The 17693-nt window shown below is 46.5% G+C and overlaps 1 protein-coding gene across 1 annotated transcript in view; it reads left to right on the top strand.

Moving 5' to 3' along the window:
- TRIM71 (tripartite motif containing 71) overlaps window positions 1-17693 on the top strand; it is a gene marked incomplete at its 5' end in the record, with an annotated part of 70990 nt that overhangs the window by 31552 nt on the left and 21745 nt on the right. Inside the window, one exon of the mRNA XM_082725817.1 lies at window positions 14740-14907. Coding sequence (XP_082581943.1) covers window positions 14740-14907 — 168 coding nt within the window. The remainder of the gene's footprint in view (window positions 1-14739; window positions 14908-17693) is intronic.

The following is a 17693-nucleotide window of genomic DNA, read 5'->3' as shown; positions in this document are numbered from 1 at the left end:
GAAGCCTGCTGGGATTAAACACTAGGCCCTGGGTTTTCTTTTCCCAGCCCTGTAATCGCTGGTCCCTTATTCACTCATCCCTCCTGCTGGACTGTCACCTGTTGAGGATGAGGGCATAGTGCCAAAATCGGTGCCACTACTGGGGATTCATGTTAAAAGTAGCATGACATCTGGTGGGGGTTGAAAGAGGCTAGTCTGACTGGTCATTCGTGGAGGGGCAGAGTAGGCACTGTGGCCCCACAGGAAGCTGGGGACCTCTACAGGTCAGCGTTGTTGCCCAGTACATTTACTTGAAACCTCCCGTGGCCAGAGAACAGCATCTCTCACATTCTTTTCAGTGGGCAAACAAATAACAGCCATGGCCCAGAGGGCAATTTGGGTGGCTTTCTCAGCCCTGCCTTGCCGATGTGTCCCCGGAGTTGGATTTAGCTTGTTTGTTACTTACCACGCGGCACCCTTATGGAGCAGGCTGCCATCCCTGTCCTCTCTCATAGGACTGCTGGGCAGTATTTGTGTTTTCTGCACCTTCTCTTAACAAGTTTGAAACTGCCAGCTGTGAGATTAATAAGTGTATGATCCACCTGGACATTGTAGGTTTTTTTTTTTACTCCTCAATGTAAGGTGGCCCCCTTGTGCCCTGGGTATCCGTCCATGTCTGGATGGATGACCACAACAGGCACTGTAGCCTTTGTCCCTTCAAGGGCACCCAGCTGTCATTGACACTCCTGCAAAGAGGCTTTTCCCTGCCTCCCCCATTTTCCTCTGGCCCATGAGCTTCCAGCTCTTCATTTCTCTCCAACCTACTCCAGATTCTTCCCCCATGCAGGGGTCAGGAACAGTGTGCTGCTTTGCTGAAGTTGTCCTTTTAGTTGGATTTGTAAATCTTCCATTTCTGGGGTCCTTCCATCCCATTCTTTCGAAGAAGCCATTTCTGATTTACCTAGCCCACCCCCAAGGCCATGCAACCACGATAAATACTACGAAGGAAGTCCTTTGGTACAACTTTTCTGGATGGCTGGGGGGGGTTGTTTGTTTGTTTTTGTTTTTTAAATCTGTTCCCAAATATCATGTAGTTTGGTTAATTCCTTAACTTGTCTTAACCTATCCTCTCAGGTGGACTCCCAAATGAGGTCACTTTGGAGATTTAAAGGGGGTGCTGCATGTGCAGTCTGGGGCTCGCCAGACTGGACCAACCAAGGTATCTAGGAGAGTGGAAGCTTCTTCAGTTGTTTTAACTCTCCCAAGGCTCTTAGCCAAGAGCCTTAAATCCAGTGTAAATAATTTAAAAAAAATTAGGAGACACAGCACACTTGGTAAAAGGGTATTGTGGCCTCAGAGACAGATTCAAGGGACTTCAGCCTGCACTAGGGCAGGCCAAGTATAAGAGCCCTCTGTAAAACAGAGGAAACTGAACACCTAGGGGGTGTTAGGAGACAAGGAGGCTTCCCATAGCCGACCAAAGAGGGAACAGGCCAGCCTGAGACTCCCTGGTCCATGCCTTATGGAGAAGGTGGTTTTGGTGCAGTGGGATTAATGTGGTAAAAGGAAAAAGGAATGAAAACCCATGTGGTCCAGAACTTCAGAATAGACCAATTTAAGAATCTGTTGCAGCCAGTTACAGTTGAACCCAGAACCCAGGTCTGAACTGCATGCACCCAGGTAATGAAGGTTTTTTTGTTCCTAATAAATACAGTACTATAAATTATATTTTCCCTTCCTTATGATTTTCTTAATATTTTCGTCTCTACCTTTGTTGTTAAAACACAGTATATACTACGTAGAGTGTAGGGAACATGTTCATCAACTATTATCTATAAGGCTTTTGGTGAACAGTAGACTATACTAGTTAAGCTTTGGAGAGCTTTGGATTTTCAACTGCCTGCCGGGGGCCGGGGGTGGGGGAGGTTCAATGTCTCTAAACCCCATGTTGTTTCAAGGGTCAACTATCTTTAGATCTCTCCTGCCTTGTTGTACCTCACATTTTCTGGTACAGGTGCTAGCCAGAAGAGAAGTAACTAACAAGGCATGATGAAGGCAGTCAGGAATTTTAGCACCCAAGTAGAGACCAGTTGAAGGGCCATTCTTTTCCCTTATTTTCTTCCTGAGACTTTAGATTAGGTAACTAATAGCCCCTCGCTGTTTGCTAGTCTGGACTTGAAGATTTCCCCATTCTAGGTTTCCTATGAGCTCAAGAGTGTATCCTTGCGTATATGCTTGGGTAGTGCGGTGGTCAGGAGGGTCTGTCCCGCACTCTTCTGTCTAAGGCAGGAGGTCGGGGCTCCTGATGCACTGCTCATTGAGCCAGTGTTGGCATGCTGCCCGCAGGTTCTGCTAGCTTCACATGGGTGCTGTTTGAGAGCTGCCCACCCCCACAAGCTTCATTTAGTGGGTCCACATTTGAGACATGAGAAAGGAGTTCATCAGAGGAAAAAAAAACATTGTATAGGCTTCTAACACGGAGCTTGACTCCAGTGGTCACCTGCAGTGTCCCCACACCTTGATCTTTTTTAGGATTTTATCTTAGAACTAGTTGGTTGGCCTTTCCTTGCTCAGAATCCTGTTGGCCTAGGTGTGATGCCTTGATTCTCACGTGTGCGCTCTACTTGGTGCTTGCCAAGTCCCGTGGTAATCAGTGCTGCTTTAAGAGCACTGATGTTTTAAATGCTTTGCACACCTGTGGGAAAGAGGGGTGAATTCCAAGGGACTGGGGCTCCATTTCTGGCCTTCGTTGGCCCAGTGACCATTCCTGATTTGGCAGCTGACTCTCCTTGCTCTGGTACGTTTATCCCTATCCATAGCCTAACAAATGTTAACATGAAGAGGGCTTAAAAAGGACATCCATTTCTTGATACGACCAGGGCCTTCCCCCACACCATTGCACTAGAGAGCTGTCTTGAGCCCCTTCTGGAATGTGGACCTCAGAAACACCACTCACAGGGCTTGAGCCATGCTCTCCAGGTCATAACCTGAGCCAAAACCAAGAGGCCGTCAACAGATTGAGCCACCCTGGTGCCCCGGTTTCTTGCCCAGTTTAGATAATACCTGACAGACAAGTCCAGATCAAAACAAAATTTCTGCAGCAATTAAATACTTGGTTAACCTCTTGATTTGGAGGCATCTCTTAGTTAAGGAACTTAAAATTGTCAATGAATGTGACCCTGTAACCTTGGACCATCAGGAAGGCCAGAGTTGGACCTTTCTTACTCAGGGCAGAGTAATTAACTTAGGAGTCCAGCCTACGCAAATACAAAACTTGCTAGAATGGGGAGAGAAAAGAAAAATTTTTTGTTGTATTGGAAGGAGAAAATATGGCTAGTAATGTTTAGCCCCCTCCCCCTTTTTTCTTTTTGGTTATTACCTCAGTCTTTATTTCTCTTTACCTCCCTGGGACAGTTTCCCCCAGGTGATGAGTGTGTTTACTTAAAATTCACCTGTCCACGTGATCTCAGCCACAGAGGCAATTGAAACCCCTTTTGCTTCCAGGGAGTGAAAAGGTTTCAGGTGCACACTTGAAAGTGCCCACTGTTCAAGAGGTGAGGGCTGAGTTACATGGCCACCTACAGAGTCTGGCCATTATATTAAGCACCACCTACTTTGGTCCAGATTAAAACTCTGCCTGTTGTGACCTTGTCGGCAACAGGAAAGCTGTGCATCTATGTCAAAATCTATTTTTTCTTGTCTGGTCTAAAAATCCATAATTCACATGGGCAGTGAACTCCGCGTTGGAACAGCTCTCTTATTTGCTGCTAGAAGCTGCATGGGCCACTCATCAGTCCATCAGAGGTCGGATGCAAGCCGGGGCGGCGGCTGGGACACTGAGGATCCCATAAGGCTTTGTATGACTGCTGGCTGCCTGTGGGACTGTAAATCGGGCTCAGAGTTCTGATTTTTTTCAAAACCTCTGGGGAGTTAGTCCAACTCTTCTTGCCTCTCGTGAGATAGAACTTAAGATAATACTTACAGTGGAGGGCAAAGGAAAAATAATACCTAATGGGAAGATTGTGGGAAGAATGATAATAACCTCTTACAAGTAAATTATGTGGGGCCTTTGGAGCCCCACATGGGCTCCACGAGTATTTTTTAGGTTTGTAGCTATGAAGAGCGCTGCACCACTTGAGTCTAGGCTCTAGACCCCACTCATGGACACCAGGTTGTCAGTGGGAGGATTTTTCTCCCTCACTTACTTGGGATTTGGAGGGTGGGGGAGTGTAATTATGCAGTATGTTTTTATTTTTTCCACAGTTCTGATTTTTTTTTCTTTCTTTCTTTCTTTTTAAAAGATTTTATTTATTAATTTGTCAGAGAGAGAGAGAGCGAGAGGGAGCACAGGCAGACAGAGTGGAAGGCAGAGTCAGAGGGAGAAGCAGGCTCCCTGCGGAGCAAGGAGCCTGATGTGGGACTCCAGGACGCTGGGATCATGACCTGAGCCGAAGGCAGCTGCCTAACTGAGCCACCCAGGCGTCCCTCCACAGTTCTGATTTTATTGAAGTTTTAGAAATACATTTGAACAGTTTATAACTTATTAGAAGATAACTGAAATTCTCTGTACCACCCTTTCTTAATACCTAGTTTGTCCCTTTTTTAAAAAAGTGTGGTTTTTTAAATTTTTTAATTTAAGTTTTAATTGTAATTCCCGTTAGTTAACGTACGGTGTTAGGTTCAGGTGTGCAGTATAGTGATTCAGCACTTATATACATCACCTGTGCTCATCACAAGTGTGCCCCCCTCTTTTTTTTTTTTAAGATTTTATTTATTTATTTGGCAGACAGAGATCACAAGTAGGCAGAGAGGAGGCAGAGAGAGGAGGAAGCAGGCTCCCCCTGAGCAGAGAGCCTGATATGGGGCTCTATCCCAGGACCCTGGGATCATGACCTGAGCCGAAGGCAGAGGCTTGAACCCACTGAGCCCCAGGCGCCCTTTAATAGTATAATCTTTTTTGATTTTGGCTTTTCCCTGGCAAGCATAATCTTTTCAAATGCTTGAATCTGAAAAAACGTGCAGATATACTATGATTTGTTTCTCTCTTGGTACCGAAGTTTTATTTCTGGTTTTGACCTGGAAGAATTTTTAAATACTCCAGTTTTATTTAAGTTTATTAAAACTCGGGGCGCCTGGGTGGCTTAGTGGGTTAAAGCCTCTGCCTTCAGCTCAGGTCATGATGAGCCCCACATCAGGCTCTCTGCTCAGTGGGGAACCTGCTTCCTCCTCTCTCTCTGGCAGCCTCTCTGCCTACTGTCAAATAAGTAAAATCTTAAAAAAAAAAAAAAAAGTTTATTAAAACTATGTTTGGTAGGCAGTAATCCAAAAACACAATTGTGGGAATGCCTGGGTGGCTCTCAGGTAAGCGTCCAACTCTTTGATTTTAGCTCAGCACACGATCTCTGGGTTTGTCAGACTGCTCACAGATTCTCTCTCTCTCTCTCCCTCCCTCTGCCCCTCCCTTCGCCCCTCCCTGACCTCCCTGGGGCGGGGGCAATTTTCACTTGTTCTCTCTCTCTCTTTTTTAAGATTTTATTTACTTCACGGAGAGAGAGAGCACGAGCATGAAAAGGTGCAGAGGGAGGGAGAAGCAGGCTCCCCACTGAGCAGGGAGCCTGACATAGACCCTGGGATCATGACCGGAGTCAAAGGCAGTTGTTTAACCAACAGAGCCATCGTGGAGCCCCACACGTCTGGCGTGTTTCAAAATGCCACTTAGTTTCATGTAATGTAACTTGATCTGTTGGGGGAACCCCTGAGCATAGATGTGTCACTTGCCAGCATCAAGAAGATACTCCTTGATTGCCCTTCTTAAGACCTTCAGAAAGTGTGGGAGAAGCTCCAGGCAGTGGTCAGTAAACCCTGTGGGTCTTGGTGGGTATGGTAAACCAGGAATGTGCCTTAGGCTGCATGGGCGGGCAAAGATAACAGGGCTCTGCCTGAAAACCAGAGTCTTTGACCAGGAGACAAATGAATAAATAGTCCAGGAAGCCTGGGAGCTCTCCCAGGTTGGGTTCCCCAGGGGCAGACGCTGGAGAATGAGTTTATCAGCAGTTGTGCTAGGCTGGGAGGAAGCAGGATGGAGGCAGGCTCAAGAGGGCATAAATGTCCTGCCCTCATTGTCGCTGGGGGCAGAGCCTGACTTTCTGTCTGGACTAAGAAGGATAGAACTGCTACAGGGAGACTCTTCCAGGGAGGAGAAATGGGATGAACAGAGGCTTGGCTGCCTTCCCCACTCCGCACCCCCAGAGGTGCCATGTATAGTGTCTCACACATAGTGTTTAGTGACCTCATGATTAATACTTTAAAAAATTAGGGATGTCTGGCTGGCTCCGAAGATCATGTGATTCTTGACTCAGGTGTCATGAGTTTGAGCCAGGCACTCATGGGGGGGGTGGGGATTGATTAATTTATTAATCAGTTTCAAAGATATTTATTTATTTGGCAGATCACAAGTAGGCAGAGAGGCAGGCAGAGAGAGAGAGGAGGAAGCGGGCTTCTTGCTGAGCGGAGGAGCCCTATGTGGGGCTCCTCAATCCCAGGACCTGGGATCCTAACCTGAGCCGAAGGAAGACAGATGCTTTAACCCACTGAGCCACCCAGGCTCCCCAGGAGAGATTATTTAAATAAATATACATATTTTCTAAAAGGAGCAAAAAAATTAAATTGTGTCTTCTTGTGACTTCACAAAGGCTCTGAGAACTGCAAACTGTAGCCCAGTGTGGGAGGAGCTGCTGTTCTTCTGCATGTTGGTTTTCCTGCTCCAAATGCCCATCACATGCCTCCTTTCTAACCCAACCCTCCCCTTAGAGCTCACCTGGGGGGTTTTCCAGCCCAGAAAAACAACTTCCACTGTGTCATCCTTTTTTGTCTCTGACAGGCCCTTTAAGGAGTCAGGTCTACTGCTATATATACCTCAGCTAGCTAGCTAGCTTTATTCATTCATTCATTCATTCATTCATTCATTTATTATGATTTTATTTATTTATTTATTTAAGATTTTGTTTGTCAGAGAGTACAAGCAGGGGAAGCGGCAGGCAGGGGGAGAAGCAGGCTCCCCCCTGAGCAGGGAGCCCAATGTGGGATTTGATCCGAGGACCCTGGGATCATGACCTGAGCAGAAGGCAGATGCTTAACCAACTGAGCCACCCAGGAGTCCCATGTACCCTCGGCTTTAAACAAAAGGAGATGGCTATGGTAAGAAGAATTTATGAACCTGTTTTGTCTGTGACTCTGGCAAAACCGGAAGGCCTTGTATGCTGTGGTTTCCAGGATATCATTGTTCTCTGGGGTTTCATCTTTAAAAAGCAGTGCTAGAGGGGTTTTCTCCCAGGATGAGCTCACTTTGATACTTTTTAGTAACTCTGACATTCTGGGACTATAAGTTGGGTTATTTCTTTTTTTTATCAAATCTGCAAGTAAGCTCAGCCAAATTCATTCAGTTTGGAAACAGTTTACTCATCTAATTATCTGTGCCTATAAAAAGGTTTTTAGTTTTTAAAAGGTAGTGATTCTGGTTTTGTGTATATCCGTATCGAAAGCTGTGTGCTCAGGCAGGGTCCTTCCAGGGAGAAGGAGCAGTGAGTATGAGGTCCCTGAGATACCGGAACATGGCAGGGTTGCTAGAACATAAAATTGGAGATCCATGTGCCTAACTCTAGGGCTTTGGGACTGGTCCCATAGCAGAAAAACAGATGATAGGGAGGGAAAAGAGCTTTTCTTTATTTATTTTTAAAAAAATTTTAAAGAGTTTGACTACGCCTTGTGAGTTGGGGTACTGCTAAGGTGGTAGTTGGTGTTGGAAAGAGAGGGAACAGTGTTCATTGAAGGTGTGAAATTTCCTCCTAAAAGGGGGGGGACGTGGCCCCTGGCCGGCTCAGTCCAAGGAACATGTGACTCTGGGGAGGGGGTGTGTGTGTGAGTTTAGCCCCACATTGGGATAGAGATTGCTTAAAAAAATAAATAGGGAAGGGAACATTGATATGGCTTTGGGAGTGGTCCAGAAACTCTGTTGGTACCAGCTGCTGCATTTTTGAGTCTGAAGCTGTTAGAGCTTAGAGCTTGACAGTGTTTTCTCTCTGTTTTCAACCCTTCTTTTTCAAGTTTGCCATGTCCATCGAGCCTAAACATTTGGTCTGGAGCTGAGTAGGCTGCTCTGGCCCTGGTTTGGCTGGGGCAAAGCACTTGGACACCCCACTCCACCACCAGGTAGTCTTGACTTAATTTAGCTTGGGAATGAATCTGATTCAGCTAGCTGGCCAAATAGGCAGCCCAGATCTTTTACCCTAACCCTGCGGTCAGATGTGCCTCGACATGTAAGGATTTCTTAGTTTAGAAAGTTAATATTGTGCATATACATATATATTAAGGAACAGCACCACAAAATAACGAGTATTAGCCTTTCTCCAATCATGTGCTTGAACGCTCACACTCTGGTTTGGTAAAAGTCATAAGTCATTTTCATATTTGTTTGGGTTTTGCTGCCAAATAGCTTAAGTAAACACTTTCGGTTTCCTGAGCCTGTGGGATTTTGGAACTCCAGAAAGGGCGTCGTGGATTTGTATGGGACCTCAAAGTGTGTGTCACTGGAACACACTGGGACTAATAAGTGTTACTTTTATTCTGGACACCTTCCACCATCCACCACTAGAGACACCCCCAACTAGCTGCTGCGCCACCCCTGCCTCTGCATTTGGGACAATCTTCTTAGCAGTCAAGGCTGGCTTTATTGCACCTCCTCTGGGCTTCTTTTCAGTCTCCGTGTCCACTGAAGCCTTCCAGCCAAGCAGAAGTGGACCTTCACTCCCAGTTTCAACATTGACCATCTCATCTGGTTTCCCCCTGCTGGCTTTTTGTGTGCGTTTTGTCCTGTCCGGAACAAAGAAACTGGTGCTTGACAAGCTTCTTTTTTATTTCGGTGGAGGTTGACCAGACTTTAAAGTTTGAGAATCCTTACTACTCACCCTTACCAAGTGTATTTTTCTTCTCTCACCAGGTGATGGTAGCAATTGTATATATTGCCAAATGGAAAGAAATGGAGGTGTATAAAGAACAAGGATAATGCAATACAATATTGCTTGAGATTTTTTAAAAATAAGGAAATGGCTTTAAAATTTTATCAGCAGTTACTAATAAGTAAGTTTGTGGTATATCCACGGGCGGCTTGATCCAGAACACTCTCCAAGTTAATACAAGTTAACTGCAAAAAGGCTGGTATAATAACGTACTTGTATTTGTGTCTTGAAGAAAATTCAGAATATAGAATGTGACGTATTTTTAGATGGTTTTGTTAAAAAGTAGAAACATTGAGTTGAGAAATGGGAGATTTTTAAAAACTATTACACTTAATTCATTTTGCATAAAAATGCATATATGTTCCCTAGGTTTTTTTTTTTTTATATAAAGTTTTTATTTTTAAATAATCTTTACACCTGCTGTGGAGCTCAAACTCAGAACTCTGAGATCATCACATGCTACCAACTGAGCCAGCCAGGCACCCTCCTAAATTTTTTTTTTAATTATTTTTTTTAATTTTTAATTTTTAAAGATTTTATTTATTTGACAGAGAGACATGACAAGTAGGCAGAGAAGCAGGCAGAGAGAGGGAGAGGAGGAAGCAGACTCCCTGCTGAGCAGAGAGCCCGATGCGAGGCTCGATCCCAGAACCCTGGGATCATGACCTGAGCTGAAGGCAGAGGCTTTAACCACCCAGGCGCCCCCTAAAATTTTTTTTAATGCTTCAGCACATCTCGCCCCTCCCTCTCCCTTAACAGGTCCTCAGGTCAGATCCGACTGGAACTGGTAGTAATTGTGTATGCCCAGGTACAGATTCCTTTCTTACCCCTTTCCGGCCCCCAGGTCACCGCTCTGGAACAGCATGTGGCCATTGATGGCAGGAGGAACTTATTCCTTTGATTTGGACTATGGTTTTGGAGCACTGGCATTCTGTATATTTTCCCTAAATCAAGTAAAACCTGGTTTTGATGTGATTTTATAGACCTAGTCCTGGCTGGACTGTACTCCTTTTACTTGGTTTAGTGCTTTGGGTTTCTTTTAATAGGAGAGAGCATTCAGGGTGGCAGACACAGGTAAGACTTTTGGTTGTCACCCGCCATCCTCCACTTTGTTTCTATAGTGGGAAGCTTAGAAACCCTCCTGCGTGGCTAGTGACCTCCTTTTGTCCAGGCCTGAGTTTGTGGGAGGCCAAATGTCCTCGGTTGTTTGAAGGGACCTCAAACACGTTAAAGGTTTTCCATCAGGGCATCTTGATGACGAGGAGCCTCTCTGTCCTTTCAGTTGACATTCTTCAGTGATGTGGATAGTTCTATTTAAAACTGGAGGCTCATTCTTTCAGGATGCATGGTGTGCTCTCTCATATAGGAGTCCCCTGGGTATGTGTGTATGTTCGTTCCTTGTTGGATCACAGGTAGTATAAAAAGTAGATTCCAGGAACGCATACACAGTCTTGTTCACTAACAGAGCACTTTATTTAAGCACTGGCTAAGGTCAACTTGCCAACTTGGTATTTTTATTTATTTTTTCTTTACCCTCCCTCTTTCCTCTCCTGCTGGGCCCACATTCCTAGGTCTTTGTCTGTGCCTGGTATTTTAGAAATTATGGGAGAGGAAGGCAGTGGGTGGGGCGTTCTGGGAGCTGGGGGCAGGGAAGAGGGTGGTCACTTGCAAGGTCAGAGGTCAAGCCTGCTCCATTCAGCTGGGGCAGCCAGATTGTCGCCAGGCAAGGGGGGAGGGGGGTTGGAGGGGGCGGGTCTTGCATCTGCCCGGGAAGCCCCAAACAGGCAGGTCCAGGCCCTGGAATTCCTGCTGCCAGAGGAGCACTCCTACCCCCCCCCCCCCTTTCCGGAGCCACAGTTCATGGCCTCTGCCACGTTTCTAGCCCTTTGGAAGACATGGGTTCCAGTTTATTCTTTTAAAACAATCTTCCAGCTATTACAGAGAGAATTGCACCCATGTGTACCCTTACCTATGGCCCCTGTTTTCATACGCTCCAAAACTGTTGGTTTCTGTCCTTAGAAATTTCAGGTAGAGGAGATAGGGAGCTTCCAAATGGAAATGAAATCTTCCCAGAGTTTTATGCCCAAGTTTAGCTAGACGGTTTATAAAAATTGACCATATTTTCAGTTTCTGGACACTGGTTGTTTTGTTTTGTTTTGTTTTAAAGATTTTATTTATTTATTTGACAGAGAGAGAGATCACAAGAAGGCAAAGAGGCAGGCAGAGAGAGAGGAGGAAGCAGGCTCGCCGCTGAGCAGAGCCCAATGCGGGGCTCGATCCCAGGACCCCGAGATCATGACCCGAGCCGAAGGCAGAGGCTTTAACCCACTGAGCCACCCAGGCGCCCTATTTTGTTTATTTTAAGATTTTATTTATTGATAGAGATCACAGGTAGGCAGAGAGAGAGGCGGAAGCAGGCTCCCCGCTGAACAGAAAGCCCGATATGGGGCTCTATCCCAGGACCTTGGGATCATGACCCAAGCCAAAAGCAGAGGTTTTAACATCCTGAGCCACCCAGGCGCCCCTCTTTTAAAGTCAATAGTTTATTTATTTATTTATTTTAAAAGATTTTATTTATTTATTTGACAGATCACAAGCAGGCAGAGAGTCAGGCAGAGAGAAAGGGGGAAGCAGGCTCTCCGCTGAGCAGAGAGCCGGATATGGGGCTCAGTCCCAGGATCCCGAGATCATGACCTGAGCCAAAGGCAGCGGCCTAATCCACTGAACTACCCAGGCGCTCCCTAAAAGTCAATAGTTTATTAATTATAAACACCACTGGTGCTATGCTGTTTACTCACCCATAGCTTTTTATTGTCAACCAGTGTGGTGTCCCTACAGTCCTCCTGGAACTGCAGAGCACTGGCACCTCCAAAATCACAGTGTGCTCTAGGCATTTAGAGTTGCATCAGTCCTGTGAAATGATGCCAGGCAAGACTGCATCCAGAGACCCCACTGCCCACTTGAGAGGTATCTATCTGGAGGGGCCCAATGCCATGGGCTTGGGGCACCTTGCTGACCAGGGTTTCTTTTCTGGCTACTTCCTCTGCAGAATACTTTAAAACCTACCATTTGTAGGATACCGCCTACGCACATCATCATCATCCAGGCTCTGGACTGTAAAAACCTAAAACCCAGAAAAATCTCCTTGGTTCCTCGCAGTCACATAACTGGTGCCTGGCTTCCTTCTTGGCCCAGAATTATTTCAGAGACTTTTGGTTTGTGGTGTTGAGTTCCTGGGATTTCAGGGATGGAGGTGGTCTCCTGAGGCACCTGGCCAGACCTCTGTGTCTCACATACAAGACAAGCCCAGTCCCATGACTGCATAGATTTCCCCATGGGCAGATGGTGCCAGGCTCGGGCTGAGAGCCTCAGGCCCTTCGCCACTCACTGTACATTTGAGAGCTGTTACGCTTGCACAGATGAAAGAAAGCAAGAGGACTCCACTCATTCCACACAGAGACAAGAGGAGATGGCTTAGCTGTTTGGCAGGGGCAGAGGACAGAAGGTTTGGAGACATGTTCCATTCTGATTTAAAAGAACCCTGCCCATCGGACGTTTTCGCACCTCCCCAGAGCTTGAGATTGATGCCTTTGTGCCCTGACAAATGGAGGGAGCAAAGGGAAGGCATGGGGCTGAGTGGGAAACAGGAGCACCACATTGTAAAGGGAGTGTCCAGGAATACGTCCAGGTTTATCCAGATCAGCATGTTTTGATTAGTATTTAAGGTTAGCTTGAGAATTTTAGCTTTTTCAGATTAGAAAGATTAGATGAACGTTAAATGGTGAAACTGTTCTTAAAAAAAGCAATTGGTCTTGGGGCTCCTGGGTGACTTAGTGGGTTAAGCGTCTTCAGCTTATGTTATGGGATTGAGCCCTGCGTCAGGTTCCACGCTGAGTGCTTGAGATCCTCTCTCTCTCTGTGTCCCCAAACATGATTGGTCTTGAAGGCAAATTACTGTCCCCAGCTTTCAGTCTCCCGAGGCTGCTAGGGAAGTACTGGACTAGACAAGGGGTCCTATTCCTGTCACAAACCTGATCCTATTTCCCTCTTAAAATGTGGTGCCCATAAAACCCGTCATATCAGAACCATTTCCTAGAAATAGGAACATAATATCCCAGACCTTTTCCCTATTTCTGAATCCACAATTTTCTAGAGAAGCAAGCATAACCCATGCGAAATCCCTCACCTCCCTTTTAACTCTGAATCCTGAGTGGACTGAGCTCGTCTCCTAGTGGACATGCTATGTGGCAACATGTTGGTTAGTTAATAAGATAACCTGAAAGGGGGGGGGCGCCTAGGTTTGTATGCTTGGTCATGATCTCACTTCATCAGAGCTCTGCGCTCAGTGGGGGGTCTGCTTGAGATTTCCCCCACCCTCCCACCATAGCACGTGCTCTCAAATAACCTGAAGAGAAGAGAAGCAGCATTCTCACTCCTGGCCGGGCACCTTTCTGTGTGGGTCTTTCTGATGGGAACATTGCAGCTGTCCCTCCCCACTCCGAGTCCTGTAACACTGTGCTGCTTCTGGGCCAGGGTGAGCACCTGTTCTGTTCCACAGAACCACCTTGCCACAAGTCTCATACCCTGGACTCCAGGATACCTAATAAGAAGCTTAGTGCTCTTAAGAGTGGGTGTCCGGTTTGTCTTGGAACCAGCTCTTCAGAAGGCTTGCATAGGCTTCCCTGTTCTGCCCCTGCTTGCTGTGTGGCCCTGAGACGTCATGACCCCTTGTCTTCATCTGGGGATTAAGCGTATTGTGTATGGGAAGGCAGCCCCTCAGACACCACTTTCCTGCCTGTTGCGTGTTGGCTGGCTTTCCCTCACCCCCAGGTGTACCAGTGGCAAATTTAAGCACTGTTCTTCTTTGAAAGCAATCCTGTAAACATTCAGAGAGTGGTGCTGAGTGCTCCACTCTGTGGAGGGATACAGCTAGACTGGCCCAGTTTCTGCGCCAAGGAGCTTTTGCTTTTGAGAGCTCCTCATTTATCAGCAGGTGGAGGTCGAGCCAAACCTTCTCCCCTCCCCGCATGCTGGGCCCCAGGGAAATACAGAACATCGCATAAAGCAGTTCTGTCAGCACGGGCTGCCTGGCAGGGTCGGCTCCTTGGAACAACTTGGCAGGAAGAAGAAAGACAAGAAGCTGGCTGACCTTACCACTATCTGCCTTCGCTCCAGAAGCTGAAGCCTGTGGCTTGCTTGAGTGTCTGGGAGAACCGTGCTTTGCACTTTGCGCTAGTCTCCTTGATGGAGAGAGTGGCAGCAAGCTGTGGTGTAAGTGTGGTTAATTCTGGCTCCCGGCCGTGTTTCTTGCCAACCCAGAGGCTGGGGTGGCAAGACAGATTTTTCTGGAAGGTTTTTCATTTGGGCCCCCAGTCTCAGACCAAGGAAACACAATCTTAGAGCTTTCCTGGAGAATTAATCTGAGATACTGGGAAAATTTCTTAGGCAGGAGGATTGTTTTATTTTATCTTTGCCTTTGGAGTGTCTCAATTACACTTCTAATTGAAACTGGAGTGGACAGACGGCATTGGCTGTTTTTTTCCTTGATTTTGGCCCCAAGGAGGTGGGAAGGGAGGGCAAGCTGTGCTCACATTGATTGCACTGCTCCCTCTTTCTATAGGGGTATGTGCTTGTGAATTTGGGAATGAGTTGGCTGAGGGTCTGGAATCCACAGAGCACCCAGGGTCTGCCCCTTCCTGCTAGTCCCGAATCTCTCCTTAATGGCTGTATGCCCTCTGGTCTGCAGGTGCTGCATCTGTACTGTGACACCTGTTCGGTGCCCATCTGTCGTGAGTGTACGTTGGGCCGGCATGGGGGCCACAGCTTCATCTACCTCCAGGAGGCGCTGCAGGACTCACGGGCACTTACCATCCAGCTGCTGGCAGACGCGCAGCAGGGCCGCCAGGCAATCCAGGTCAGTTCTTCCCCACCCTTCACCGGTTTCCCTTGTTCTTTCTTGCACAGAAAACCTTTCCTGGTCCCTTTTAGATGGCATTTGTAGATTATTGGGCAGGCTCCAGTGTGTGGGGGCCATGGAACAATGACCCAAATGAATTCATGGGACACCCTCGCAGAGTAATCCCTTGGGGAGGTGGAGAGTTGGGGAAAATGGGAGGGGTGTGGCCAAAGGGTTTGTGGCAGACGCTTGGCTGGGCCCCCACCACGTCATCTGCCTGTTTTTCATCCAGCCCTTTCCCCAGATACCAAGTGGGCATTGTGGAAAGACTGGGTCCTTAGTGCTTTCCAGACAGGGGACCTCTGCTGTTCAGATGGATTTATTTATCGGTGAAAATTCAGGGAGCAGCAAAAGTTTATCTCCAACTCTTCCCTAAGTAATGAAGTGTCCCATCTGGTAACTGAGACCTTTGCTTCTGTTGAGTCCCTGTGCTTTTGGGGTCAGGAAGGGACACGTGTAACTTTGGGGCATAGAGTAGCTCTTTTACAGTCAAGTGGTGGCATGCCTGAAATGATTTAAAATTACTCTCTTGGTCCAGGTGACAAGGTTTTAAGAAGGGAAAAAAGTCATGAGATGTTTTCCTTATCTGGTAGGATAAAGGTTGAAAATCAGGAAACATTGCTAATTGTTGAGCAAAAATTGAGTGGAAAACTGTTAATTACATTCTTAGAGTATTTGAATAAGTGAATGGTTTAAAAAATAAGATCCCCTTTTTTTGAGAAATGGTGAAAAATTGATCACATGCTCTAAAGAAGGAGCAGAAGGATGGTGTAGATTTTAATTAAGTTTCTCAACAGTTACCATATTCTTTTTTTTTTTTTTTAAAGATTTTATTTATTTATTTGACAGAAATCACAAGTAGACGGAGAGGCAGGCAGAGAGAGAGAGGGAAACAGACTCCCTGCTGAGCTGGACGCGGGACTCGATCCCAGGACCCTGATATCATGACCTGAGCCGAAGGCAGCGGCTTAACCCACTGAGCCACCCAGGCGCCCCAGTTACCATATTCTTTTAAAAGGATTATATTTAATCATTTTAAAAAATTTATTTATTTATTTATTTGACAGAAGAGATCACAAGTAGGCATAGAGGCAGGTGGGGGGTGGGTGGGTGGGAAGCAGGTTCCCTGCTGAGTGGAGAGCCTGAGGCGGGACTTGATCTCAGGACCCTGAGATCATGACTTGAGCTGGAGGCAGAGGCTTAACCCACTGAGCCACCCAGGTGCCCCCAGTTATCATATTCTACACATGATACTGAGGTAGTCTTTCTGAATAGTCAGATTGTCTGATATTCAACTCCTGTCAACTCTCATATTTGAGAGTCTGTATTTCTGCAGTGGCTAATTCTGGCATATTCTTAGGCCAAAGTGGCCTGTTTTCTTTTTCATGCCTTCATAGTGGCTCTTGGTTGCTTATAAATTCTTGTTTTCAGCATCCCCACTAGTGCAGTTTTATTTCTGTCCTATTTCAGTGAATTTGTCCCCGTGGATGAAGTGGCTTGTGGCTTCCCTTTTTATCCCACCGCCATCAGGCCCTGGTCAAGTTGCCTTGCAGTGCTGGTGTCTCTTGGGCTCTGGCTGCTGTCAGCATCACCTGGGGGAGCATAAAGACCTGCTGTGTCTGGGTCTTTCCCCCCAGATGGTGGTACTAGTCCCTTTCTCTCCTTGGAGATCGAGCACACTCAGGTCCTTGAGCCATGTCTGAGAGAATTGCTGATGCTCTCTGCTTCCTGGGATCTGCCCCTCTGGAGAATAAAGTGAGTGTCATAATTTGCTAGAACCTTAAAGAGATCTGTGGTTAAAATGATGGACTCTCAGGGAGGTAGAAATTTGAACTTTTTGTGGAAAGAAGAGAGAAGCTGATGTGCAGAAGATTTTGTCTGCAGTACTTAACTTCCTACAGCAAAGTCAGTGTTAGCAGAGAGTCTGCTGTGTGAGTAGTTAAAACACCCAGGGGGCGCCTGGGTGGCTCAGTCAGTTAAGCATCTGCCTTTGGTTCAGTTCAGGATCTTGGGGTCCTGGGATCGAGCCCCTATTCAGGCTTTCTGTTCAGCGGGAAGTTTACTTCTCCTTCTCCCTCTCTGGTCTCTCTAACTCCCTCTCTGTCAAGTAATAAGTCAAATCTTTTAAAGAAAGAAAGAATGAATGAACAAACAACCACGGATGAAATTCAAATGTGAGTTGGAACTACGGTGCCTGATGGGCATTTTGAGTGGAGGAGCCAAGTGGCAGGTGGATATTGGGTGTTTAGTAATCTGCATGGCCACATCCAGGCACACGTGCTGAACATCAACTGCATGAATTGTGAATTGACTTCTTGAATGTCCTTGCATAACTAAGAGTGTGTGGGGAGAGAGAAGGGTATGCTTTTGTGGCTTTTGGTTATAATTCTTCAGAACCTACACTCAGCCAGTGATCTAAATGTTGGGGTAGGATTGGCTACCCATTTCTGTCTGAATGTTCTTACGAGGTTCTCAATACATTGTCCCTTCCTGAGACTATTTGGGAGCCCTCTAATAAAAGTAGAGTGGTTCCTACATGTTAAGGAGGAGTCCCCTGGGTGTTGGTAGAAAAAACATGGCCCCTCTTTCCCTCTGAGTTTATTCTCTAATGCCAGCACATGCCTTTGGGAGAAGGGAAGTTGAGGTAAAGCTTGAGAACAAGTTAGTTTTGTTCCAGAAATCACTGCCTGAAGATCCAGTTTGTTTCGTGTGAGCCGTAGGAAAAGCAGCTACTATCTAGCCCA

Source organism: Mustela nivalis (genome assembly GCF_964662115.1).
Source record: "Mustela nivalis genome assembly, chromosome: 1".
NCBI lineage: Eukaryota > Metazoa > Chordata > Mammalia > Carnivora > Mustelidae > Mustela > Mustela nivalis.
The sequence above is the reverse complement of the archived record's forward strand: the minus strand, read 5'-3'. Positions and strand labels throughout refer to the sequence as shown.